This window comes from Lagopus muta, chromosome 8 (assembly GCF_023343835.1).
Source record: "Lagopus muta isolate bLagMut1 chromosome 8, bLagMut1 primary, whole genome shotgun sequence".
In the NCBI taxonomy this organism is placed as follows: domain Eukaryota; kingdom Metazoa; phylum Chordata; class Aves; order Galliformes; family Phasianidae; genus Lagopus; species Lagopus muta.
In genome coordinates, this window is record NC_064440.1 from 18,693,682 (window position 1) to 18,720,714 (window position 27,033).

The window sequence follows — 27,033 nt, forward strand, 5'->3', positions numbered from 1 at the left end:
GAAGTAGCTCAGCCGGCGATTCACGCTTTTAAAAAAGCAAATCCGAGTACTTCTGGAAAAAGAAAAAAAAAAAAAAAAAAAAAAAAAAAGGTCAGCTCGCATTAAATTCCGCCGCGCGATTGGTATTCCGACGTCGTTTCTGGCGGAGTTTATAAGCGGCGAGTCGCTCCCGGTTGGAGTCGCGCTGCTGCCTGGGCTCCGGTAGCACGGCGGTCCGCTCGCCCCTCGGTAAGTCTCCGCTCATCGGCGTCCTATTTACAAACCTTTGAGAACAGCCTTCAGGATCCAGAGCTTTTGTTTCTCCTAAATTTGGTTTTGATCGCTGTCGTAGCTGCACAGAGATAACGGGTATTTCGAGACAGCCAGCGCCTTAGACATCGCGTTAACCTGTTACTTCGCTTCCAGGCATTGTCTGGAGAATTGCTTCTTCTTATGATCGTTTTCTTTTTCATCTTAAAAAAGCAAAATACCTGTTTATCATTGAAATTATCGATGCGTTGCGTTTACATGGGGACGTAAATCCGCCCAACAATGGCAACGAACCGTTAGCTACCGACGTGAAACCAGCAGCTAACAAAGAAAGCTCTCGTTCGTTACCGCGACCTTCATTTTCTTTGCAAGGGGAATAAAATAAAATCGCAGGTAACTACGGCGATGAAAGGACGAGCGGGGCCCTGACCCGGCCGTTCTCTGCCGACACCCGGGTGCCGGAGGGTGGAGGAAGGAGCACATCTGGTGGGATCGGGGCCGGTCTGCTTCCTCCGGCTGCCTCGTAACATCAGCGCCGGCAGCTTGCATGGCAAACGGGCCGTGCTGGAGGGTGCTTTGCCCCTGATTTGCTGAAACGTGTGTGCAAACGCATACATGCATGACGCGTGTCGTTAGGCTTGGGCAAAAATGCACCTTTGTTGTGGCGGGGGTTTAGCGGTAGGATGCTCAGCCTGGCGTGTGTTTCGGGGATCGGCTGATAAGGCACGGCGATGGGCTCCGATTGGGATTGTAAGTCGTCATCGGGGCTGGTCATTTCGAAGCCCGCTCCCCACATTGGCTTCCATTTGACGCGAGTCACCTCATCGCCTTGCTCAGCGGCCACCGATATAATTGCGATAGACTTCACGGTCCGCTAAACCCGTCGTACCGGCGCAAGGGTAGCGCCTCGGCATCCGGAGAGGGGACGCGGCTGCTCTTCAGCCTCTCGAGGCATCTTCCCTATTTGACCCCTCCGGAGCGGCCGCCTCCGCGCCCGGCAGCCCCACTCGGCCCGGGAACCCGACCTGTCCTGGGACCCGCGCTGCTCTCCGGGGGCCACCGCCTCCCACCCGCCGGCATCCACGCCCCCCCCGCGCGGTCCGCCAGAAGAACGGGCTTCTAAACGCGCCTTCTATCCTTTCCTTCCTTCCTTCCTTCCAGTAAATTCCTCGCTGCCCACTCGCCTTCGGAGGAATATCGAAGGAAAGCCGAACTCCGGGCACTGGGGCTGTTCTGAAGGGATGGCTTCCTCCGCTCCCTCGTCCTCCAACGATGCTCCGGACCCCGCCCCAGCCAATTTACGACCCACAAGTAGGTTTTATTATTTTCCTCGTTTAAAGCGTTTCGGAGGCTCTCTCCGCTCAGGGTCGGGAAGCCCCGTTTCCAAACGAAACGATCGATCAGTGCCGCCTGTTCCGCGCCGCCAAACAAGGTGCGCGAAGTGCTCACACAAAGGAACCGCCTCCCAGAGGCAGAGGGGTCTGTGAGGCGGTGAGAGCCCCCCGCAGCCCTTCTCTGACTGCCTTGCGGCCACGTCTGACGGATATGGGCGCTGAGCTGAACCGCGGGCGGCCGAAAAATGGGGATGTTGTCGGGGCGGGGGGGAAAACGAATCTGTGGAGGGGCGAAGTTACAGCGGTGGCTCAAAGCGGGTTCTTCCCCCGCACATTTTATAAATGCTAATGCTAGCGCTTGCTCTCAACCCTCGCTGAAGCCTATAATCAAGCGAAATTGGGATGCTAATTGCAGCTTTTCAAAGCCTTGTATCCCTAATTGCACTGAATTCTCTTTGGGTTATTGAGGTGCGAGTGGGAAGCGGAGGCTGCTGCAGGTGGATGTGGGATCAGCTGACTGCTGGCTGCCAAAATACTGAAACAAACGAACGGCTCGGTGTTATAAAGAGCCAGAGACAAAGAGCGGGCGGCAGGAAGAAACGAAAGGTTGAGCGGCACAGCGGAGAGGGATCTGTTATTACCCTGGAAGGGTTGTCGGGGCGATGAGCCATGGCTGTCATTGTCCCGCGGTCGGGGGGAGGGGGAGAGCGCTAAGGCTGCCTCCACCGGGGTAAAGGGCTACACAGAGGGGCAGTGCAAGAACCGCACCGCCCGACCCCGCCGGGAGGATCCCTCTGCCGGGCCCGGCAGCGCTCCCCGCTGCTCACCGAGCCCTGAGCCCGGCTCAGGACCGCTCTCTTCCCTCCCTCTCTGGTTCGCCATGTCTGCGGCCGTCCAACAGCCCGTGGAGGCGGTGCGGGATCGGGCGTGGAGCGGCGGGTCCGTACTCCTCTGCGTCGTCCCAGCGACAGTCCCACGGCTCCGCCGCCGGCGTGGAAGCTGGTCTCCGCGGCTCGGCTGTGCATGGGCCGAGGCGGGCTCTCCTGCCACCTCAGCCCGGGCCCGTGATGGGAGCCCCGCCACCCTCCTCTCCCTGTCTCGGCGGTGCACGGCCGGGGCGCGTTTCGCATTACCGGGGAAGAATTCGTTCCCGTCGGGCCGGCCGCGATGCACCACGCAGGAGCCGTGGGACTCCACGTCGCCTGGCGTTTCATGGGGCGCTTAGGGCCGTGCAGCCCGGCTGAACCGTCGCGGGCAATGGGTGTCGGGTAGGGCCGGGACGGAGCGTCCCCGGTGCAACTGCCGGCGGCCCACAGCGCGGCCCCGGCTCAGCAGCCACGTCCTTTCATCGAGACGAATAATATTATTCACCCAATTAATTCCTGAACTCGTCTGTAACCCCATTTCACGCCACTTTATTTTAAGCTGCCACTTCCCTGGAGCCCCGCCAGTACATGATGGGATGCTCCGGCCCCAGGTGCCGTTCTCTCTCTTCCCGGCGCTGTCGCCGCGGGGAGGAGGAGTCCCAGCTGCCCGCCGAAACGGCGGGTCGGGGAAAGAACGAGATGGGGAAGCGCAGGGCACGGCCGCGGTCCCACCGAGGTCCCGCCACGCCAAGCAATGCCTCTGCCCTCTCTTGCAGCCTACGACTCGTGGTGCGGCGTGGCGCACGGATGCACCAGGAAGATCGGCCTGAAGATATGCGGTAAGTCCTCCCGCGGGACGCCCCACCCCGAGCTCCGGCACGCCTCTCCGACCGCGCTCCGTCGGGGCACGAACCCCTCCGCCCCAGCACCGGACGCACCGGCCTCGGGCTCCCCCTGGCGGGCTTTCGCAGCTCCACACTGTGCCCCGGGTGCGCTCCCAGATGCCCGGGCGCGGGTGGGACGGCCGCTGCCCCTCCGCCCCTCCTGCGGCCGCCGGGGTGCGGGGAGCGGGGCCCAGCGGGAGGCCAGCAAGGGCTTGGCCGCCTCTCCGTCTGAAATTGTTCAGCCTTATCGGAGTAGAAAATAGGGATCTCCTGGGGAAAAAAAGATTAACGAGAGCCTTATTAAAGAGCAATCCGTCAGCGGGCTGCGCTGGTAAGATAGCGCTGGCAGCCAGTCAGCACGCAGGCACATGGAACGCAGAAAGGGAAACAAATGCACAATCAGATCGCGATGTTAGAGCAGGAGATTCATTTGCAGATAACGACCTGTCGTCCTGCTCCGGATTTCTCAGCGGCGCTTTCGCTTTCGGAGACAAACAGGCTGATTTTCGTTTAGGATGGCAAGAATCGTTCCGCTGTGCCCTGCGAATATGGACCGGATTTCCCATTCTCCTACTGCCTCTGCGTTGGTTGTCGGGGGTGAGAAATGGACGTTTTGTCCAAGCAATGACATACTTGAGCCCCTTGCCCTCCCCGCCCCGAGCCGAAGCTCACTCACTACACGTTTCGTTACGTGGAAGTTTGGACTGAAAAAGGACGAGGGTGCAAGTGCGTGACCTGAGACGTATTAGTGATCCCATCGGCACCCGGAGGCATATTACCGACAGCCGCTTGGCTCTATAAATAGCCCTGGGCCGGGTGTAATGGAGCGTTCCCCTTCGCTGCTGCGGCGATGGGCTTCTCATCATCGTTTTAATTTAGCCTGGCGAGCAGCACTGATGCAGTAACGCCCCGCTGGGCCCGCTGCGCGCCGCCGGAGCGGGGTTATGGGGGGACAGCACAGCTCCCTCTGTGTGGGTGCAGGTTCAGATACACTGGAAATGACACGCCCCAGCACCGCTTGGGGTCGGAGAACGGCAGGAGCGTGTAGTGCTGGCTTTCTGAAGGGAAATCAAAGCCAGCACGGATGCTGTCGGGTTTGTTCTGTTTTTTTGTTTTGGTTTTGATTTTTGTTGTTGTTGTTGTTTTTCTTTGTTTGTTTCCCTTTTCTGGCTTTTTTCTTTGTGTTTGGCGAGACAAATATCCCATGCCCATGGGGCTCGGAATAGGGGGGGTCGATCGCAACTAGTCTTTGTGCTCTGCTGAGCCTTCAGCCCGGGATGTGCCAGCTCCGCGGAACGGACGGGAATGCTGCCTTCGGGAAATACATGGAGCACAGCGCTAAGGCTGCCAACCCCCAATCACACGTGCTAAACAAGGCAACGTCAAACTGTTACAACCACTATCTCCTCGTCCATGCCTTTCGCAAGACGCTGTTCCGACACTAAATGCTGAGCCGTCACAGAGCTGTGGCAAAGCAGCGCCTCGGGTTCGTTCCTTTTTGTGTCACGCAGAAATCGATTCGCTATGAGAATGCGAACTTGAAATAAGGCTCAGCTCACAGGGAGCGCGGGTTCTGAACAAAGGGTGGCTCGTGTATTGGTGCCTGACATTCCCGGTAATTACATACCAGAGATTTACGTGCCGTTTCCCCTCTAACAACGGACCGGCGTCAGGATGAGCCCCTTACCTGCCTGAAAGCCACTGTCTGAAGGGAGCCACTATAAAACAAAAATAATAATAATAGCATTTTAAAGAGGTTTCAGAGACTGTCACCGCGTGTGAAGTGCGGACAGTTTTCTCCCTGCGTCCGGAGCCGCGTGCACGGCTCCTGCAATTAGCAGCGCTGCCGGGGCCGATTCTGCAACCATTTGCTTAGGATCGGTGGAAACACACAGCGTAAGAAAACCCGCTCAGGTGCGTCGGCAGCTGCTCGGTACCGGCTGATGGCCGCGAGCAGCGCACGCCGGGAGCTCGGCTCGTGCCCGGAGCACTCGGGATTCACGCTGCCTGTAGAGAGCCGGGGCGCAGCGTGAGTGGGGAGCCGCGGGGCCGTCCCTGCCAGAGGGCTCCCACGCCGCCTCCTGACGAGTCCCGATGTGGGGTCACGCAGATCCGCGATCGCTCCGGGCCCGAGGAGCTCCTTCGCAGCCCGCCTTCTACTTGCACACGTTCGGCCTCTTCTTGCACGTCGACGGGAACGTCTGCCAGAGGGGCACGATGCACCCCTGCTGGGAAGCGCTGCGCTCCTCGTTCCTACCGGAAAGGCGTCCCTGCCAGCAGGCCGTGCTCTGCTTCACTCTGGATCTCTGTGTGGTTTTCTTTCCAAGTGGGACACAGGCGCGACCCGGTCGGACATGGAAGGAACCCACGAGCCAAGGCTGCCGCACTTCCCTGCGGCCCGGGCAGCACCAGCAATGTGAACATCCTCAGCTAGAGCCTTCAGCAACGCCCCGAGCCCGGCCCAGCGGCACCCGCCTCGCGCGGAGCCGAGAAGAAGAACGGGCAGGAAAGTACAGCGAAGTGAGGCCACGGCTCTGGGGAAAGATGGGAGCTCCGGAATTCAGGCTGAACTGCACCAGCTTCAGTGTTAGCCGTCCGCCCAACGAGTGGGAGCCCCTGACTCACTGCGAGGACCGTTAGTGGCGGTACCAACGCAGTTACGTACAAATAGAGCCCGTCGGTCCCGAACTGTGAGGAGCCTGGGGCACGCGGCCAGCAGTGAAGAGCGCCATGGAGAAGCGGCGCAGGGGGCCGCGGAGGAACGAAGTTCCAGCGATGGTTTTCCTCGCCCCGAAGTGTTCATTTTTGCCGATCAGCCCCCAGCACGGGGGGGAGTTGGGCTCAGCTGTTCCTCAATCAAAACAAAACCGCAGAGAACGCAATGGCCGCCTCGAGCACTGCGGTTCAGCCTGGCTCTGCTGCCGCCTGCCCCAGGCACCCCGTACCGCCGGGAAGTCGGAATCCACTGCCTTCGTTGGCAAAGGAAAGGGCAGCGCCACGGTTGTTTTGTCAGGCATCATCTAATTCAGTGGAACAAACCCTGAAAAGCGGCTGTTGGCCGTACCCTGGTATCGCAGGGAGCACAGGTCCTAAGCGCCGGTGGGAGCAGAGCCCCTGGGAAGGACGAGGGCAATGGCAAAAGCTTTGGGGCTCGTTCTGCCGCGGGCACCTTTCCCTCTGTGAGAGGGGAGGGGGCTCGGTGGGTGCTGCCGCTGCCCAGAGGGCACCGAGGAGGAGGACGCAGAACGGCCGCCCCTCTCCCATGCCTTTTGTGCGTGTGAGCACCACGAGAAGCAAAGTGGCTCTGATTTTCATCATACATTATTGCCCCTGTCTGTTAGGTCCATAAACTTCGCCTGCAGGCTGAAATAGCATTGACTCATCCTGAACTCTCTTCCAGTGGCTGATTACTGAAGTGGAATCTGTCTGATCGACTTAATAAGAATGTACCACTGCACTAAGTGACAAAAATTTGTTTTTTGCATGGCTGGGTTTTTGCAGTTGATGGCATTTTGAGCTCTCCTCCTGGAGGCAAATAAGCCCCATAAATACTCTTATTCCTGACCTCATTAGTCAGATCCAGAGCAAACGCTGCTTTCTGAACTGTTATCTAGAGAGCTGCTGTAGGTATTTCGAAACATGTTGGGAAGTGAGAAAACCCTGACCTGTGCACCTTGCAATAACGATGTAGGGTTCCTGCAGAGGACCAACAGCCTGGAAGACAAAGGACGGATCGTGGGCTCCCTGAAGGAGCGGCAGTCCTCCAAGAACCTGCTGGCGTGCGAGAACAGCGAGAGGGAAGCCCGGTTCCGCCGCACCGAGACGGACTTCTCCAACCTGTATGCCCGAGGTAAGTGCTTCTGCAGCTCCATGCTCCCTTGCCAGCCTCAGCCGAGGCTGCTGCTCACTGGGGAGCTTTGGAGGAAGCCGTGCGTGTGTTCGCTGAAAGCCGCGCTGGCGGTGCTTAAAAGTTTTTTGAAATGCAATTTGCTGTACTTTCGATCGTCTTCAGCTCAGCTCCAGCTGTTCCTCCAGGGTCACTCCAGAGGCAGCTCGCAGGAGGAGCGCAATTTCGTATTTAATTAATTTCCCCTTCAGTAGATCAGCAGTAAACGGCCTGTGGCTGCTAGTATAGGACCGGAGATGGGGAGGGTGGGGAAGGGGTTGTTGCTGTAGTTGGGACTTGGATGCTTCTGGGAGGCGAGCAGCCAGTAGTGTTGCACTGCCGCTCGTTCCCGTGGACCCAGTAGCCCCAGGTAGCCAAGGCTCCGCCGTGCCTCCGTCCCCTCCGGCAGCGCTGAGCCGGGGCCGCGGCTCCTAAGAGCCGAGATGGCTGTGGGCGGCCGGGGGCTCTTCACTTCCGCCTCTCGCTCCCTAAGCGGGAGCTGACGGCTGCTTTGCCCGCAGATTTGCTACCCGCTAAGAATGGCGAGGAGCAGACCATGCAGTTCCTGCTCGAGGTCGTGGACATACTCCTCAACTACGTGAGGAAGACGTTTGACAGATCCACCAAAGTGCTGGACTTCCACCACCCGCACCAGCTGCTGGAAGGCATGGAGGGCTTCAACCTGGAGCTATCAGACAACCCCGAGTCCCTGGAGCAGATTCTGGTGGACTGCCGGGACACGCTCAAGTACGGGGTGCGGACAGGTGGGTTCCCGCACAGTACCGGGTAGGGTCACACACACGGCCGGCGCTCCGAGGCTGCTCTCTATCCCGCGGGACGCTTCAGTCGGGCCGCCCCGGACAATGCAAGTGGTCCTGCCGGGCCCGTGCTGTCCCGCTGTCGCCAGTGCAGGCCCCAGCGCTTTTAGCAGAGCCCAGAAACACGTTTTTAAGACGTAATCTCCTTCACTTGATGAAATGCGAGCTGTCTGTACCTCCGGGGAGCAATATCATTAGGTAAATGAGAGCATAAATGACACTGAATTTGCAGTTTTTCTTCTTCATGTTCACCAGACGTTTAATGCAAAAGAGAATGAAATCCCAGGAATCATCAGTACGGGAACCCCGCGGAGTTCAGCCCGTTCCCGGGAGCCGCCTATCCATCCGGGTCCTGACGCGGTGTCCGTGCGCTGGCACTGCGCTGAGCACGGAGCCCCGCTGCTTCCCGTCAGCTCCCCGCTGGCACGTCGGTGCCGTGCCCCTCCCGGAGCCGCGGCCCGGGCACGGCTCCCTCGGATGGCGGTGGGAGATGACGGGGTGGCTCCTGGCATAGCGCCCCGAATCGCGCGTCGCGGCGACGGCGAGCAGTGCTGGTGAGCGCTGAGGGGCTCTCGTGATAGAAACGTCCATTAACGTGATGCTAACGCTCTTACATTTATGCAGTTGTTTAGGAAGCGCCGTCGGCTGTGTCGCGAGTGCTGCGATTTGTGGCAGACGGCATAAGCTCGGGGCTGCGGAGCTGACAGAGCCGCTCTAAGCTGCTCTCGTTCCCTTGCAGGTCACCCGCGCTTCTTCAATCAGCTGTCCACGGGCCTGGACATGATCGGCCTGGCGGGGGAGTGGCTGACATCTACCGCTAACACCAACATGTAAGCTGCCGCGCTAGGGTCGTGCTTAGCTGGCTATCGCCTGTCGCGACAGACATGCACTCCAATGCTGATTGCTTTGTGTCCATTAGAAGTGTCTCCACTGACTGTAATGCAGAGCAAATAGTCATATAGACTGTAACCCCCGATAAACCCAAATATCCCAGTGCACACGGTTAGTTAAATATGCCAATTCTAATATAAAAATAATGATCTGATCCTTATTGAACAATGTTAAATAATCCTCATCTCTCAGATCACTCTTACTGATCTTTTCCAGATATATATTTTAATTGTTTGTCTCTAGACTGGGTAATTCCATATTAGTATCAGTGGAACACAAACTATGTAAAACTTGTCCTCCTCTTGGCTTCAGATGTATCAGAATTGGGCCACCACCTGTCTCTGTGCTGCTTATGGGTTTCCTCAAAAGGATTAAAACATATCACTGAAAGTTAATGTGGTGATAGGGAAGGAATTGCTCAGACTAAGGTTTGTGAAAGCAGTACATGAATAAATAAAGCACTAAAAACTAAGTTATATCTAAAATCTGTGGGAAAACCACCTAGATTTTCTTTACCTTGATATTATTGAAAGCTTAATTAATTAAATTAATGCAAATTAATCAATTTAATGAGTTAATGAAAGTAAGTGCATGGTATTGTGCTGAATTTTTGCAGTAAAGAGCATAATGCGCAAAGAAAACTTCCTGACAGTTTTTGTGCTTTGATTTCTATGTATTCCAAAATGTGCCTTCCCCTTTAGCTCTTCTTTGGATGTGTTTTAACAGTAAAGCTGCCTCTAGTCCAGGTACCTTGCTGCTTATTGGCAGAATGCAAGAAATGTAGCTGCAGATCTGAACGTGAGCTTTTTTCCTCAGGTCCATCCACAAGCAGGTGCTCCATTAAGTGCAGCTGGTTATTAGCAGTTCTATGTAGATTGCAAGCTGTGCCTGTTCTGTGGCATTAGCACTAAGGAAAACAGTATCAGGTGCTCCAGCCAAAGCCAACCTGCCCTTTACAATTATCATCTTTTCAACTAGTGTTGTTGCAACATATATAATGTATTACAAAGGACTCAGGTGTAAAAGCTGTTTGGGAAAGCAAAACAAACAGCACCAGTGTACATTTTAATAGTAAAGCAAGGGTTGCAGGGTGCTCTTTTCTCAGTGCCATGAGTAAAAGCTAAAATGTTTCTGATTGCATTTCTGAAATTGCTTAAATATTGTTCCTCTGTGACAAAAACAAGCTTTAGAGCATCATTTTGCAGGCCTTGCTCCGTTCGACTGACCGAGTTATCCCAGCTTAAGTCTCCTTTTGTAATAAATGAAATTGCACAAATATGATAAAGGATATCAGAATTCAGCTCTGTGGCAGGCTGTGATAACCTTAGGAAATGTTGCCATCATTATTAAGAACGTCACGTTTATTCAGTTCTGAAAAGCAACTGTTTAATGAAGTTGCTTTTGTCTTTCTTATTTTGGTTTTAACAGTAAGTTGTTGAATAGCTAGCTCTGTAAAGCTAACTTCTGATCCATTTACATGAACATATCCTGCAAATAATTTTCTGCGAGCATCTGCATCTATTTATTTACATGAGGTTTGCCAAATGGAAAATGGCATATTGCTCTTTTTTTTTTTTTCAGCCAATCAAGGTCAACATGATGTGCCTTAGAGTAACACAGTAATTGCAAGTATGGTTGAAGCAAAGTGTTTGTAAAATATGAGTTCAGAGCGCTGACAAGGTTATTAACAGTGGCTGGAGCAGCTCTTTGAGCTCTGGGGAGCATACCACTTGTTTTAAGCAGCGTTCCAGCACAGAAGAGCAGCTTCTGACCTTTATCTAGGAGCGGCTTTCACCTTGCAGTTACACAACCATGTAATGCAACAGTAACGTTGGGTTGCAGTAGTGAATGTCCTCCATTTGCCATTTTTCTTTTCCACCTGCAAAGAGACCTAAAATACTACTGTGCACTTAGAGGAATAGATTATTATTCTTTTTTTTTTCTCAAGAGAATATTGAGTAACAGAAACATCTGCATTCTCTTAGGAAGTATTATATTGTCATTAGCAAACATTCCTTAAATGTCACTGTGAAGACAATAGATTAAATTAAATGTAATAAGCTCCCCACATCAACTAGCTCAACCACTGAGCATAGGACTTTGCTGGAATCCTCAGGTGCTGCCATTATTCAGTCAGCTCTGGGGGTCTGTCACTTGGGGGCTGGAGAGAAATAGTATGATCTGGAAGTTCCCTTTATGCCCCTGGTAGCTAAGATGAGAGAATTATATTTATAGTATTATGCATCATTGCTTATGAAGATGTAACATATAAGAATGATATACAATGCTTTATATTTGTCCTGATAAAAATGCACCTGCCCCTAGGTGAGTGAAGAATTAGCACTGGCCACTCCTAACATAAACCCATTTGTTTCTTTTGTTAGTGAAGACCTAGGGCTCATGACTAGTGTTAATTTATAGAAATATCTGTAACTGTATACCAAAAATGAAATCAGTATATTTAATCAGGAGATTGGGTGTGAAATACAAGTTCTGGGTCTTACAGAAATTTTCAAAATCGTTCAAGTTTAAAACAGGCAATGATTTGTACTGACCTTGAGCAAGACATGACTTTTGAAATTGTAGCCATCTTCTAACACAACTACACTGCCCTATTACTTACAACCATCCACTGTGGTTTTTTAATTTCTTTGTCAGACTTCAGGGACTCAGAAAATAATTGCACAATAAAATCAATAGACGCTATTTTACTTGGATTTTGGTACATTTTCAATTTCCCATGTGATGTCTTAGTATTTTATAAACAAAGATCTTGCTTAATATTGTGTGCTTCTTGTATAAACGCTGAAGTCTTTCAGGAAGCACATACGGGTGAACGTGCCAGGTTTCCAGATAAAATTCAAAATGCATTTAAACTGATGGAGAAAATCACTTTGACTTCAGTTTGTCTCATATATAGGGTACACAGTACACTGCTGAGCTCCTGTTGGCTTCAGGAGGGCATCCTGTCTAAGTAGAGGTTGGAATGTGCCTCAGAAAAGGGTTTTCTTTGAAAAAACACAGAACAAAATGAACTGTGGTGTTTTTTATACTGAGAAGGTTGCATGCATCAACTGGTTTGTTAACATTATGTCTCTGTAATCATTGGTAGCACCCAAATTCCAGATTGGTATTCAGCTGTCTGTCTCTGACAGTTCTGATCATGATGAAACCAAAAGAAATCGCATTTTTTGCTTCTCAAAATAGCAGTGACAGCTGTCAGCAAAGATATGAACTTCAATATTTTAAACTAAACAATGTAGACATAAGTGAAATATATGCTTTCAGGAATAACTTGTGCCCCTAGGGTCTGCCATAATAATTCTCAGTGTCATTTTAGTATTAAAGAAACAACATGTAAATTGTGGTGAAATTATTTACATTGAAAACAAAAATGATCATGCAGTTTCAAAGTGTCAGGGTGTCACCCTCCTAAAGATTCTGTTTAAAATCACAGCTGGAATGCTTAGTTTCTTTCTGCTTCTACATTCTTTCCCTCCCTCCTTCCTCCCCCCCCCCCCCTCTATCTATCTATCTATCTATCTATCTATCTGTCTATCTATCTATCTATCTTTACTTATTTATTTATTTTCCTTGGCATACCCAACACTCAGCTTATTTACAGCAGTAGCAATTTATCCATGTAGTTTCCTCCCAAGAAATGGTTGTATGGCTGTCACTTTCCATTGGCAGATCTGTCGGTGACATCATGGCACACCAGGCTATGCACTCCTTTTTGCCTTCAGTAAATGGGTACAACCGTTGACTGCTGTCTTGTATTTGTAATTGGTAATTAGAAAATCATCATTTATAATTACTCTTGACAGTTATTGATCACATGGTATTGTAGAAATAAGTTGTCCTTGGAGATCATCAACAGAATAAATCCACATAATTAATTGTATTTAGACTTTGGAGCCCTAGCTCAATAGTTCTAATTATGGCTGTGGTTAGCTCATTGAAGTTCACTGTTTTAATAAAGAATTGTCACTTTGAGAGACGAATGTGCGGCAACATAGCAGTCAGAAGCTCTGTGATGGAGAATATTAGGTCTCACGTTGGTTGTAATAGAGAAGTTATTGGTATTGCAGGTCTTTATAGACCAATATTTCACATATTTTTTTTCTGAGCATATTTGCTTGCATAAGGTTTGCGATATCAGATCCTTGAGTTACAGAAAAATTTTTAGAATCTGAAGCAATTGATTGTGTTTTTTGAATCTGTATTTAATTTTGTTTGTTTTGTTTGCTTTACCCATACAGGTTTACATATGAAATTGCCCCTGTTTTTGTCCTCATGGAACAAATAACACTTCGAAAGATGAGAGAGATTGTTGGATGGTCGAATAAAGATGGTGATGGAATATTCTCACCTGGTGGGTTTTTCTCTTGTGTTTGGAGGTTTGACTAAAATTTCAGAAGTTAAAATAACCATAAGCTTTGTCTGAATGTCCACTTTCTGTGTGAAATATCTGCAAGACCAAACAAAATATCAGAGTTTTAGAAATAGGAATTTCCTACATGAAGTATATGCATTGTTCAAGCATCCCACAAAGAAGAAAAAAGAGATTTTTATTTTCGAGTATGTCTATCTTGGCTACATAGAACACTGGTAACATTTTTAAAGCTTGGTTACAAATTCTGGAACATGGTTAGGCATTTAAACACCCTTTGTTGTGCCTTATTTCTTGGGCTGCTGACCTCCAGAACCATGTCCTGCTATTGAGAAAAAGAGACTACGTGTAACTTTCAGAAAACCAGCTGGATTCCCAAAGTATGGTTCTGAAGAACAGGCCACAGTTGTCTTCCTGTTATGGTGGTATAAAAGCAATCAGCAGTTGTAGATAAGAATGGGAAAACACGTGAAAGCCCCAGGTCCATGTCTGGATAATGGGCACCCAACAGTACTCCAGGTATCTGGGTTTGTTGATGAAGGGAAGACCATCCTGTTTCAGAGAACAAAGGACAAATATTACCTCCTTTTGGAACAGCCTGCATAAAATCCAGGAAAGCACTCTTGCTTGATTTCTAGTCCCATGTGTGAGGAAAATTTTTGCCAATGTTCTGGTTGATAATGAAATAGTAGTGAAATAAATTCTCCTAAACTTTATGGATGATATTCTTCTTACTAAATTTTGACATCTGCATTGTACAGCTAAGATATCTGGACTGGGCTTTTTGTAGAATAAGAGAAAGAGAAAAAAATGTTTTTCACAACGTGTTCACATTCCTCAGATGTATCAAAATATACCAGTTGAATCAGCCTGAAAGTACCTCTTTCTTTAAACTCATTATGAAGGTAGCTTAGGATTACTATCTTAGTTGGAGAAACCTATCTTTAAGGCATCTGGTTCTGTATTTACAGATGAGATGGGATAAATCTATACTGTACATGACTTTAGCCTCAGGAGAATTTGATAACTTCCCATTTTTCTTACTAACAAGAAGCTGTCCTGCAAAAGCAGTACAATAAAAACTGATAATTTTAGGAAAGTGTTACAAAATAGTAGCAATTGAAAGAGCTGATAGATTAGGCTACTGGTATAACTTTCTAGAGCATCTGTTCTTATGCTACTTAGACAGATGCCTCGCTTTTCAGAGATTTACTTTTCATAGTTTGCTGTCACTTTCCCTGATAATGCCAATGTGTCTTTGGTATAATATTCATTTTTTCTTATCACTATTTTAGTATTCATTTGTTTATTCATTCACAGGAGGAGCCATCTCCAACATGTACAGCATAATGGCCGCACGCTATAAATATTTCCCTGAAGTCAAAACCAAAGGCATGGCTGCAGTCCCTAAACTGGTTCTCTTTACCTCAGAACATGTGAGCTTACACTTCTAATTGTTAATTTATTGATGTACATTTTGTTATTAAATGAGCCCTCCATATGCACGTGCTTTCCTGCAGAGTCACTACTCAATAAAGAAAGCTGGAGCTGCACTTGGATTTGGAACAGAAAATGTAATTTTGATAAAGTGCAATGAAAGGTAAGATGGATGCTAATGTTTTGATATATTAAATGTGTTCATCTGTTAAATTTGTTTTGGTATACTTAAGGTCTGGTTCAATATAGTGTGTCGAGTTGCTAATCACCTGTTGAGAAAATGCTATTAAGTTATTTCAACTGTAGCTAGTATTTCTATATACAATCTTCAATTTTCTTGGTCTTTGTTTTTACAATAATTACAGAGGCAAAATAATACCAGCTGATTTGGAAGCAAAAATTTTGGAAGCAAAACAAAAGGTTTGTAATTTTTTTTTGTCTTTTTTTTTTTAAATAGTGCTTAAATGTTTGGCTTAATAAAATGTGCTGCTTTTTCCTTGGAAGGCTGAGGGGTAGCATTAAATAAATACATTATAACAACATAATCTTGTAATAGTATTTTTCAGATTATCTATTTCTGTATTGTTTAGGGAATTATCTTGCAGTGGTTTCTATTTACATAAATACATTCATAATCTACATAAAATATTAAATAATGTTTTTTCTTTTTTTTTTTTTGTTTTGTTTATATATTGTCTCACATCTGTATTTTATGACTTTTAAAAATAACTTTCTCTTTGGAAATACATGGAAAAATGCTAAAATGAGAAATTAAAACTATTTTTGCCAAACTTTGATGTTTGTTTCAAACCATCAAAAATTCTGATGAATGATAATCCTAAAAATTCCCTTAGCTTCCAAGTGTGAGAGTGCAGGGTCAGTAACTGTAGCCAGTAAGCTTGATTTTTAAGCATTCGTTGTTATTCCTTGCAAGGAGAAATCTAACCATTTTATATAAAACCACCAAAGTTAATGCTACCAAGATCGTTCTTGATTTCTTAACTTTACCCTTGCATACTCCATAGAGTTGCAGTTCACATTTGTTTCATCTAATTCAAAATCGTGATTTTCGCTTTTTATTTTTCCTGAAAGAGGCTGAGTTCTGTAAATAATCCTGTTATTTGCACTGTAGGGATACATTCCTCTCTTCGTAAATGCAACTGCGGGCACAACAGTTTATGGAGCCTTTGATCCAATACAGGAGATTGCAGATATATGTGAAAAATACAACCTCTGGCTCCATGTAGATGTAAGTAATTGACTGACATGCTATTAGTCAGGCAATGGAGGATTTAGGTTTACATATTTTGTCTTGAAACAAAATATTTATTATCCTGAGTAAGTTAAAATATGTTAGACTTTTCAGAATGACAAATCTTCTCTTTTGTTCTCATCTCTTCCAGGCTGCTTGGGGAGGTGGACTCTTAATGTCCCGAAAGCATCGTCATAAACTGAATGGAATAGAAAGGTACTGCACGGTTTGTTAGTAATCCTGTTATTTAACTTAGTGAAGTACATGACATTTCCAGCAAATTCATTTTTTCATGAATTTGTGAATAAAGAATTTAAATATTAAATTAACTAGAAGTATAACAAACAATTCTGTACAAGACAACAGTGAGGTGTATATATACATCAGAGAAAGTCAAGTTTCCAAGAGATTCAAAGGAATGCAAGGATATCATTTGGCAAAAAAATGGAGAGGAGAGTGTTCTTGGCATAGTTTTTAAGGGATTATAAAAATTGTCTCCAGATTTCTCCTGAAACTGTTCTGTCATAAAATGCTGCTCATCTGAAGAAAAGTCAGAACAGCAATGAAGAACCAGAATCATAAGATCTTCCTCATAAGATCTTCCCCCATCACTGCAAATATCAGCTTCCAGGAAAGTAAAAAGAAGATCTGAAACAAGCTCTACACATCCTCTTTAATAATTACCAAATTCCTTCCTTGAGATAACTGTGCCAAATGTGGGCAATTTCTAAAGGCATAAATGAGAGCAGTGGATGAAGTTCTTCATTAAATAGACTTTCCCATTGGTGGGCATCTCGTACTGTAAGAAAGAATGGTGTGTGGCAGGAATGGTAGGAGAAACATACGGGCAATTCTGGCACAGTATAGGATGTTATAGCAGCTCTGAATCAGCAGAGCAGTATGCCAAATCCAATTTGCTAGTCACAGGCAACATATCTTAATATGAAATTGGTATTGTAAAAACAATTTATTTTACCTACGCTAGTTTAATTGGCACACCTACTTAACCTGCTGGTCCACACTGCCTAAGGAAGCTCTAGAAGGAGGGTACACCCTGCAGATGCCACACTATGCCACATTATTCTTTCGCCTGAGATGTGCTTCTATCCAGCCTAGTGCAGATGGAGGTTGGATTTCTATCTGGAATCTTTATGGAATGTGTGGTCTTCAGATTAGAGTGAATGAATTGTCCTGTTGCCTGAAACAGGAACTGTGGTTGTGCTTGTTTTCTGTGAGCAGTGGGTAGGAGTGGGGGAGATCACTTTGAAATTTCATTCAATGATGTTTAAATAAGTTGTTACAGGCGGTTCAGGCTGGGTATCAGGAAAAGGTTCTTCACCAAGTGGAGCTTCAATCACTGGAACAGCCTCCCCAGGGAAATGTGGCACCGTGCTTTCTGGTGTTCAAGAAGCATCTAGACAAAGCTTTTAGATATATAGTCTGTTTTTTTTGTGTAGTCCTGTGTGGAATCAGGAATTGGACATGATGATCCTTATGGGTCCCTTCCAACTTGGGATATTCCATAGTTCTATGATTGCATGAACACATGTGTAGTCTGTTAAATATCTTTACGTGGTTTCCTTCTCTGGAACATGCAGTGAATCAAGGGATATTTGGTAATTAATAGCTTGGGGTGAGGAGGTCAGTGGACATATTATGTTGGTACATTTATTTTAGCATCAACATTAAACTGTCTAGATTGATATATTAAAAATATAGAATGTCTTATCTTGGCAATTAAATTAGATGATCTTGTGCATCCACTTGCATGTACGCTTAAGGAGTCTTAACCTTTACACACAGAATGGTAGGATTATAAAGTTTTATAGCCTTTTAATGGTCCATGGGCTTAGCAAGATAGCACAGAAAAGGCCACTTTTGGTTCTAGCTGGAAAACCAGATAAGCATTCAAAATGAATTTTCCTTTACTTTTACATTTCCACCAACTGTTCAGCAAATAACTATACTTTTCTAGTGCTCCAGATTGTTTCCTTAGTTCTTTGTCCCATCACCCAGTCCATACTGTTTTTTTAGTTTTGTTAGTACTGTTTCTAAAGTGGGATTCTGGGGGGACAAAGTTGCTGTTATAGTTAATCAATGCAGTCTGACACTAATTAGCTGTTATTAATAATAATATGAACTGATCAGCAGTCTGATATTTGAAGTCAACACGAAAATCCCCTTTACTGGACAATACAGCTGGGAAAGGAGAGACAGACCTGAGGCAGTAATAATCTCCATAGTGAAGTCAGCTGGTTAAAAATTCTGTATGTTTCCAGCTCAAAGCAGATAACTAAGGCAAACTCCAGATTGAATTTCTCTTTTTCAGACCTATCTGAATGTGTATGTTATTACTTATTTTTAGAGCTAATTCAGTCACTTGGAATCCACACAAGATGATGGGAGTATTGCTGCAGTGTTCTGCCATTCTGGTCCGGGAGAAGGTCGGCTTTATATTTAGTAATTAAAAAGTTAAAAAAAGTTGTAACTATCAAATTTTGCTTTTCAAAAGAAAAGTGCACAATCATTTGGGTTTATACTGTACTTAGGAAATCGCTATTCTTTTATGTTTGTTTTATTTTATTTTATTTTTTTTTGTCAAAGTTGTAAGCAATACGGGTCAGATCCTCAGCTGTTGGATCTTTGCATATTCTAACTGCACTACAGCTATGCTTGTGTACTTGCACCTGCCTCTTCATTCCCTTGGTACACGGGATGTACAGCAGTGATCTGAGTGATTGGTCGCAGTCTAAACCGCTTAATTAAAAAAGCTTTTTTTTTTTTTTTTTTTAAATCTTGCATGGTATTTTAAAAATTTCTGCTTAACATATAGGAGTTTTCTCCTTTCTGTTTTCTGTGTAGACTCTTACCCATAATTTATAAGTTTCTATTGGCTTATAGGCCATCATTTTAAAAGCAGCGATTGTGATGCACCCCTTCTCCTTGCTTGCTAAGCAAAAACCATCCAGGTTTGATAATTAGTGCTTATAATCATTACTAGAGTTAGGTGTCAGTAAATTGGACAAAATATGAAGTTGGAGACTTCAATTTTTTTTCCTACATTTCTTGTAGCTTTATGCAGCCCTGAGAGGATGCAACTGTCACCTACTATGTAATTTAATACATCAAATATTTGGGTCTTAAAAAGCACAGCCTTATGGTATGAAATGAACTAAGTTAGTGATGGAAATTAAGAATCCAAATGCATTTGAGGAAGTTCTAAGGAAAACACCTGAGTTTATGAAATCTTGTCTGTATCTCAGGTTTACAAAACAAGGTCCGTTTTTCATAATTTGTCCATTTACAGAGCAATTCTTCTGTATATATTTGATATACAACTTTATGTATCATTAATACTACAGATTAACATGCACATATGCAATATGTTTCATGTATGTACGTGTTTTTCATTACAGGGTATTCTTCAAGGCTGCAATCAAATGTGTGCAGGATATCTTTTCCAGCAAGACAAACAATATGACGTATCCTATGACACCGGAGATAAGGCAATACAGTGTGGTCGACATGTGGACATTTTCAAATTCTGGTTGATGTGGAAGGCAAAGGTAAATCATAAAAGCCCATTTAAACATCAGAAGTTATTTATTTAGTTTATACATTTAATGCAATGGAGGGCTTTCTTAATACTTGTGTAAACACAACCTCTAAACACACAGATACGTGGTCAGAAAAGAACCGCTCAGCTAATAGAACAATGTTAACCACCAGTTCATTTGGCTGAAAATGGCAAGTTCTAAGTCACTAGATCAGTGTTGTTCAGGAATGGTCCTGCAGTACAGTAATGAGTAACAGTGTGCTTCCATTATTTTTAGTTTTTCATTCATATGCAGAAGTGTACTTTTTAAAAGTTTTGTTTTTCCTATTTCATGTATTATCAGCACTCATCTTTTTAAAGAGATTATTATGATCTTTCAGAAGATCAGCTGCTACAAAAGACCAGTAAGTAGGCAAATGACTTTAAGCAGACAAGCTTTTATTTGCTGGCTTTTTAAAATACAGAGTTCTCACAAACTGTTTAAATGAGATAGATTACTTCCCAAATCTTACTCTTTCCGTTGGAATTCTCTTCCATGTCTGCAGTCTTTCAGCAAGAACTGGGAAAACAAGGCTTAATGTTTCAGTTTTTAGAAACTGAAGAGAAGAGAACTAAAGATACTGTATTAAACATATCAAAAGTCTTTCCTGTAATCATTATAAATGCTCTTAGGAACAGAACAGAACCCAATGGTGATTACGGTTTGTGACCCATTTAGCTGCTTCTGATGCAACTGGTTGACTTGACTTCTAAATTGCTAGAAATAATTCTACTAAATGTTGTATGTCTGAAGCCATTTTAGAGTGAAATGTCTCCGAAAAGATGATTACACCTGAGGAGGAAAAAGTACTTTGTGATTAATACTAACTTTCTTTTTAAAATAGGGTACAGTGGGATTTGAAAATCAGATCAACAAATGCCTGGAACTGGCAGAATACCTCTATACTAAAATAAAAAACAGAGAAGAATTTGAGATGGTCTTTGAAGGAGAGGTAAGTTTACTTTCGCTTAACCAGTGTGTATGGGCCAAATTTATGTATTTTGTAATTTATGAATGTAAAGCATGAAGCTACATTAATGCCATCTATTTATGCTGAGATTCCAGGTGCCACCATGTATTTCACTGCAAATCTGCTGTTTTTGCAATATCTTGCGTTACTAGTGCCACTGTATAAAGTCTTTGATAGAATAACTTAAATATATTGTCTCTTCATTGACTATGAAAAGGAAAATAGAGTTATCCGTGTAGGGAGCCTTGAAAGCAGTTCCCTGTAACACTGCATGAAGGTAGAAGGCATTTGCCAGGTGGCATTAACATGCTAAGATGGGACAATGTATAAGAAATCTCATATGGCAGATGCAAAGGCTTAGTTCTGCAATTCTTTTTTTTTTTTGGCTTTCAGATCTGTGCTAAAGTGTATCGGCCCTTAAAGTACATGATTGACCTGTATTTCTTTACTCTGTATGTGTCTGGTTCTTTTTGCAGCCGGAGCACACGAATGTATGTTTTTGGTATATTCCACCAAGTCTCAGAGGTATGCCAGACTGCGATGAGAGACGAGAAAAGCTGCACAAGGTACGAGGCTTATGCTAAATGCAAAAGTATAGTCTGCTATTTCAGCCCAAAGTATTCTTTTTATTAAAAATAATACGTGTCTGCGTTCTCAAGTTCTGGGTGCTAGGACCGACATTCTCCCATATCTTGTTATGGCTTTGATATTTATCTCGAGCTGAGGTTGAAGTCACGTTTTTCCTATGAAGCAAAATGCAGAACACAAACAGGCTTTGTTTGTCTGTTTGTTCCCTATTGCTCCTGTGGTTCCAAAAGTGTATTGGCATGGCTGGGCTCACCTAATACTGCATATTAAGACTGTTGGAACAGTATTTCTTATAAATGAAAGTGAGGAAGTGTAACAGAGGCAAATGCACAGTACTGCAAAACTGCTGGAAGGTTTCCACAGCTTATGCTAGCAGAAAATATTCCTTACATCAGAGATCTTCTTGAGAAACTTCTGCTGTTCCTACCTTGTCCCTTTAGCAAGTTGACTGTGAGAATAAACACGTTTTCATGAAAAGCATCCATGGCCCTCATAAAGTTGATTCTGGAATGAGTTTTCCAAAAACAAAACAACAACAAAAGAAATACTCTCTCATCCCCAACATTTCTTGACCTCAGAATCACACGTATCTCTTTTATCCAAAGGCTATAGTAGAACTGTGCACATTCAGTACTTCTCTCTCAAATGCTCAGGATATAAGAATAATGATAATTAATCAGGACATACAGATTATGTACATTAGATATATTAGAATGTTATGTTCTGAATATATGAGGATGCTGCTAGTCTCTTAATCAAAAAGATTTCTTAAAAGATTAATATTATAATTGTCAATTCTACTTCAAATACCCAATCTCTGAAGCTTTCCAGCTTTCTCTTACAGATCTTACATTGCTTTTCTAAACTGTCCATTTCATTCCCCTTTGTTTTCCCTACATTTAGACAGCTTGCGATATTCAAAGAAAAAATAACAATTCTCAGAATCTCTTTTTCTCTCTCTCTCTCTCTTTGTGTCCCTCCTCCCCTCCCTCTATTTTCAATTCTAAAGGTGGCACCGAAAATCAAAGCCCTGATGATGGAGTCAGGTACTACCATGGTTGGATATCAGCCTCAGGGCGATAAGGTCAACTTCTTCCGAATGGTCATCTCAAATCCAGCAGCAACTAAGTCTGACATAGACTTCCTCATTGAGGAAATAGAGAGATTGGGGCAGGAGCTGTAGTACAATGGATGAGTTATTCATTTCTCTAATTCACTGTTTTCCAGTACTGGTTATTTTTTTAACCCAGTTCTGCAGAACATGTTTTAAGGAAATTCTCTTTCTGTAAGTTTCAATCTCCTAAGACGTCCTTAAGCAGCGACAAAACCTTATAGGCTACTGAAATATATGTGTATTGCTAGATCACTGTACTGAGGGAAAATGTATTATCTTGGAGTTGAAGTACTGTTGACTCTTAGATTGGTCTTGTTTTTTGTCAGCAGGAAATTAGTAAGTGTGAAAATAGAAAATTAAGTGAACTCTGCACAGTATATATGTACAGTATAAATATATATCTATAATTATATATATATACATATATATATATATATAAATATATAAAGAGGTTATGAACTTAGATCCAAGCCACAGCATGTTTCCCACTTTAAGAAAATCAACTTTTCCTTCAACAACTAATGATGTGGATAATGTGCTACAGGTTTTCCTGCCAGGTAAATAGACACATAGAAACATTTCAAAAAAGTAGATTCTTAGGAGCTAAAGAAAACGTGTAACAGTACTGAATCTTGTTGTTGGTGCTTCTGTCACATACGAAACAGCAATCTCCAACAGCACCTTGGAGTAAAATAGTTGTATTTTCCCTTTAGCGTCACATCGGGGATAATAGTAGCAGAGTCATTGTAACAGGTATATTATTGCTGTATTTTTAGAGGTTAATTTGTGTAGATTGTGTATATTATTGTTAAATGCCTTTGTGTAAAAGGATTTAAATGTAATAGTTTTACAGCAAGGTAATCGTTGAATTGTAGGTATACAAAATATTTGCTTATTTATATGCAGAGATTTACCATGCTGAAGAGTTGTCTTGTATTTTCTTCCATTTGTAATGTATCCTATTTATATATTATTGGAGTTCTAAATAATGTTTATGGTATTTTAGTGTATTTGTGAGCCAAAGAAAAGATACAAAAGTATTAGTTAACACTTTCATTTAAATCCTAGTGCCCTTAAAATGATAATTTACAGATAATTTTACTGACTATAAGGAGTTCTAACATTGTACATAAGCTGTCAAATAATGAAATCCCCTTAATCTATTAGAAATTTCAGTTTATTAAATGTAACGTCTGACTGTCTGTTAAATGTTCTGAATGCTTTTCTAGTGAATATTGGTTGCTAACCAAGGCCCCTGTTTTTGAGTTGTATGTCAGGACTAATCTCTAGGACCATTTTAAGTAAATTCTGTAGGGAAATTCCTGCAGGTCTGTAGCATTCACGTGGGAGCCTAAATGAGCATCGTTCTTTCAGTGAAATTAAATTCACTGTATGTTTGGAACAAAAAAAGAAAGGAACAAAAATTCATCTCAGAATCTTTTAATACAGCTGATATGTCACAGCGCTTTAAACCAGCCAGACTTTTCAAAGTGTAGGCACCAGAGTCATCTGCAGCTTGTTCACTTTTAATCACTGTATGATCAATACTAAAAAGTGGAAAACTCCATAGCGAAAGCAGAATAGTGGAACAAAATGAAAATTCAATAGTTCTCTGTCTACAGAATTACTGTCATTGTGATAAATGGAATATGCTTATTTTAAACCTCTTCATATATGACTCCAGGTCTGTTATCCCTGCAAGTCAATAATTAGCTGGGTTTCCTTTTTCTTTTTTTTCTTTTTTCTCCAAATCAGTAATAAAAGTATTTTACAGATGTTCAGTGAACGCACATTCCGCCATCCTCACATCCTCTTTACCCCCCCTTCATTCCTGTGGAAAGCGAGACAGTTACAAGATACCAGGCACTTCCATCCTGCAGATCCCATGGGTTGTCTTCTGAGGGCGCTGTCTCACATCTTCAGCAGGGTCAGAACGGATAGAAGGAAGAATCTTGAAATGGTAAATAGTGTATCATGCAGCACAGCCTTTCCAGCTTTTCATAGGAGTATTGTTCATTCCCCTTCCACAGCACAATATTTCTGTTATGAGGTTACTTTCGTCAATACAATGGAGTTAGGATCTTACTTTTTTCATCTTAAGCATTAACCTTCTTGAATTATATTGCTGATATCTTGCTATGTTTTTACTAGTTAACATTTTTCATGTAAACATCTGCACTGAGGCCTGAGGCCTGCCACGCAGAAATACTGACTTCAGTAACAACTTTCATAACATTGCCATTCGTTATAAGCTGCTCAGCAAAATCATATGGTCTGTCACTGGGAACTGTTTTTAAGAGCAGAAAGAAGTTGCTTTGAAAGGAAAGAGCTTGCCGCATTTCAATTGAAAGTCTTCCGTCGGAGATCTGGTCTCTCACAATTCCTCACTTATTAGTCCAGCCACAGAATGTTAAAGGATCTCCCTCAGTCCTTGTGGTTTATGAGAAACAATGTGAGTAGGATAGTCAGATCAAAGACAGTTAACTACTGACCTTCCTTTGCTCCCTTGTCAAGTTAACTCACCAAATGTATTACTAAAACTGTAAGATCCAGCTTACACTTCATTTTCTAACGTTAACATTTTAACCTCATGGATCTGGTATCCAGTTCATCCTCTCAGTATTACAGTAATTGTATTTGAAAATTTTATATTCCTTAGAAGCACGTGAACTACAGAGAATTATCTGATGTAACTGACTGTGAAACCACAGGACAGACTGTATACGGTTTACTGGCATTCATACAGCAAGCTTTGGGCAGTCCTGTGATGTAGTCACAAATAGAACTAGATCTCCTCAGCACACAGTCTGTGTTCTGCTTGCTAAAATTTCTGCTGCTTCATTTAGTGAAGCATCTTGCTTTTTGGAGGTAAGAAGCATCAGAGGTTGTAGCTGACGATTTGTATCCAGGAGGAAGCCGAGCTCTTCCAGCTTGCCTCAGAAATGAGTCAGTTAACACAGAGGTGTTTTCTCCAGAGACAGGTACTTTAAATCCATTTGTCAACACTGTGAATTTTATCTTGCCTTTCTGCAGTGCTGTGTCTTGTCACAGGTGATACCACAATTATATCTTTTCTTCATTTTAGTATCAGTCACAGGGCTCATAATTTTTTCCACTGTGGTTAGCTGCTTTTCACTAGGAGTTGGAACTTCAAGGTTGCTTCCCGCCCAAGCCATTCTATGATTCCATGATTCACCAGGAAGAAAACTCATCTGTGTTTTCTTCTCGGTAGGTAATCTCCATTTGTGAATAATATCTTGCAGCATCTCAAACAAAAGGTTACCTGGGATGTTCCTGTATTTTTTTTTTTAATCCATACTCTACTGGCTGTGAGAGTTCAGGAGGTATGGACATACAGAAATATTGGCTAATTCAAAGCATTACTATTTCAGGTGAGTAACTTTGTTCTTCTGAGGTTTAGAATACATTCTAAGGTAGCAATTTTGTCTTTTAAGTTACACTGACAATCACTGTAATTTGGGATGGGTGAATTCAGATCAAGCAAATAATAGCCAAGTGTTAGGCTGAATTTGTAGTTACAGAGCTTGTGAATTGAAGTAATTTTATGGAAATTGCTGATAGTTAGATGAAAACCAGCAGCAGCTGTTGATTTTGAATGAGAAAAATTCTGATTGTATTACTAACGGTACTTCTCTGGAGAAGACTGTTAGATTATACCATTCATTGCACAGAACCAGGGGACTTGGTAGTAGCCCAGGATTTTAAAATTGTTGTTACTCAGTTGATAATCTGTTTTTAGAATGGTGATAAAAACAAAGAGATTTTTTAAACAGAATCTCTGTTTTGTGGTTAAAGAAATGTTGAAGTTATAAAGAAGATATGCAATGCAGTTTAAATTTTTCAATAAAAGTCAAACTTAAAGCTGTCTTATTTGTCTCCTACGATTATTAGTGAGCTCTTTTGCTTTCTCCCTGGCTGTGTAAGGGGCAGCACTGGCAGCGGGCAAAGGAAGGGGTTGTCCTGCTCCGCTCTGCCTGGCGCGGCAGAAGTTTCAGCCACTTTCGTATTAAGCATTGTAACATGCAGTCTTTTATATTAGAAATGTTTTCTTGAAATGCAGATAAGATTGGCCCATTATTATTGTGAGTAAAATAAATACATTGTGTAAGGATAGCTTGGGAAAGGTCTGCAAGAGAAGCTTAATTGTATGGTCACAGAAGAACTGCAGCTGACTCTATGAATGTGTCTTTCCCATTCTGGGATTGAAGGGCCATTTCTTAATACCACAGTATGAGACCCTAAGCCTGAGGCAGAAAGTATTAGTAAAATTCTTATATTCTCTCTAAAAAAGGAAAGGAATGGGGCTGTGCATAACGCAGTTGACATCAGACAAATACAGTGTATTTTATAAAGAGTCATAGATATTTTAAAGTAAATATATTTAATAGATATTTTAAAGTATTACTGCCTGGTGCATTATCTATAGAAATGTAATTGATATTTAATAACATGTACCACAGGTTTGATTTTGATTATTTTAGGCTTGCATCCTTCAGGTAGGATGAGGTTTATGAAGAACTGTGTTTTTTTCCCCAACTTAAATAATTTCCTGCAGAAAAAAAAAAGGCATGAGATAAATATGTGCTGCAAAGAAATGTATTAAGAAGTCTAGCCCCTTAGCATAGCATGTAAATAACATAGTGTACTGCACTAAAATAAAGCAACAGAAGAGGATTGCATAGCATGTGAGTATTAAGGAGTACTCAGCACATGCAAAGACTGTTTAATCAATAG

At 43.7% G+C, this 27,033-nt stretch overlaps 1 protein-coding gene across 1 annotated transcript; it reads left to right on the top strand.

Moving 5' to 3' along the window:
* LOC125696948 (glutamate decarboxylase 1) lies at positions 1 to 26,227 on the top strand. Its single transcript, XM_048953335.1, has 17 exons — positions 1 to 228; positions 1,411 to 1,560; positions 3,226 to 3,288; positions 7,025 to 7,183; positions 7,741 to 7,983; positions 8,777 to 8,867; positions 13,191 to 13,303; positions 14,642 to 14,757; positions 14,842 to 14,921; positions 15,124 to 15,178; positions 15,891 to 16,007; positions 16,162 to 16,226; positions 18,376 to 18,454; positions 19,427 to 19,576; positions 20,451 to 20,558; positions 21,053 to 21,142; positions 22,174 to 26,227. Exons 2-17 carry the CDS (start codon positions 1,491 to 1,493, stop codon positions 22,345 to 22,347), a joined length of 1,773 nt encoding a protein of 590 aa, XP_048809292.1. The 5' UTR covers positions 1 to 228; positions 1,411 to 1,490; the 3' UTR covers positions 22,348 to 26,227.
* The last annotated feature ends 806 nt before the right edge of the window (positions 26,228 to 27,033 follow it).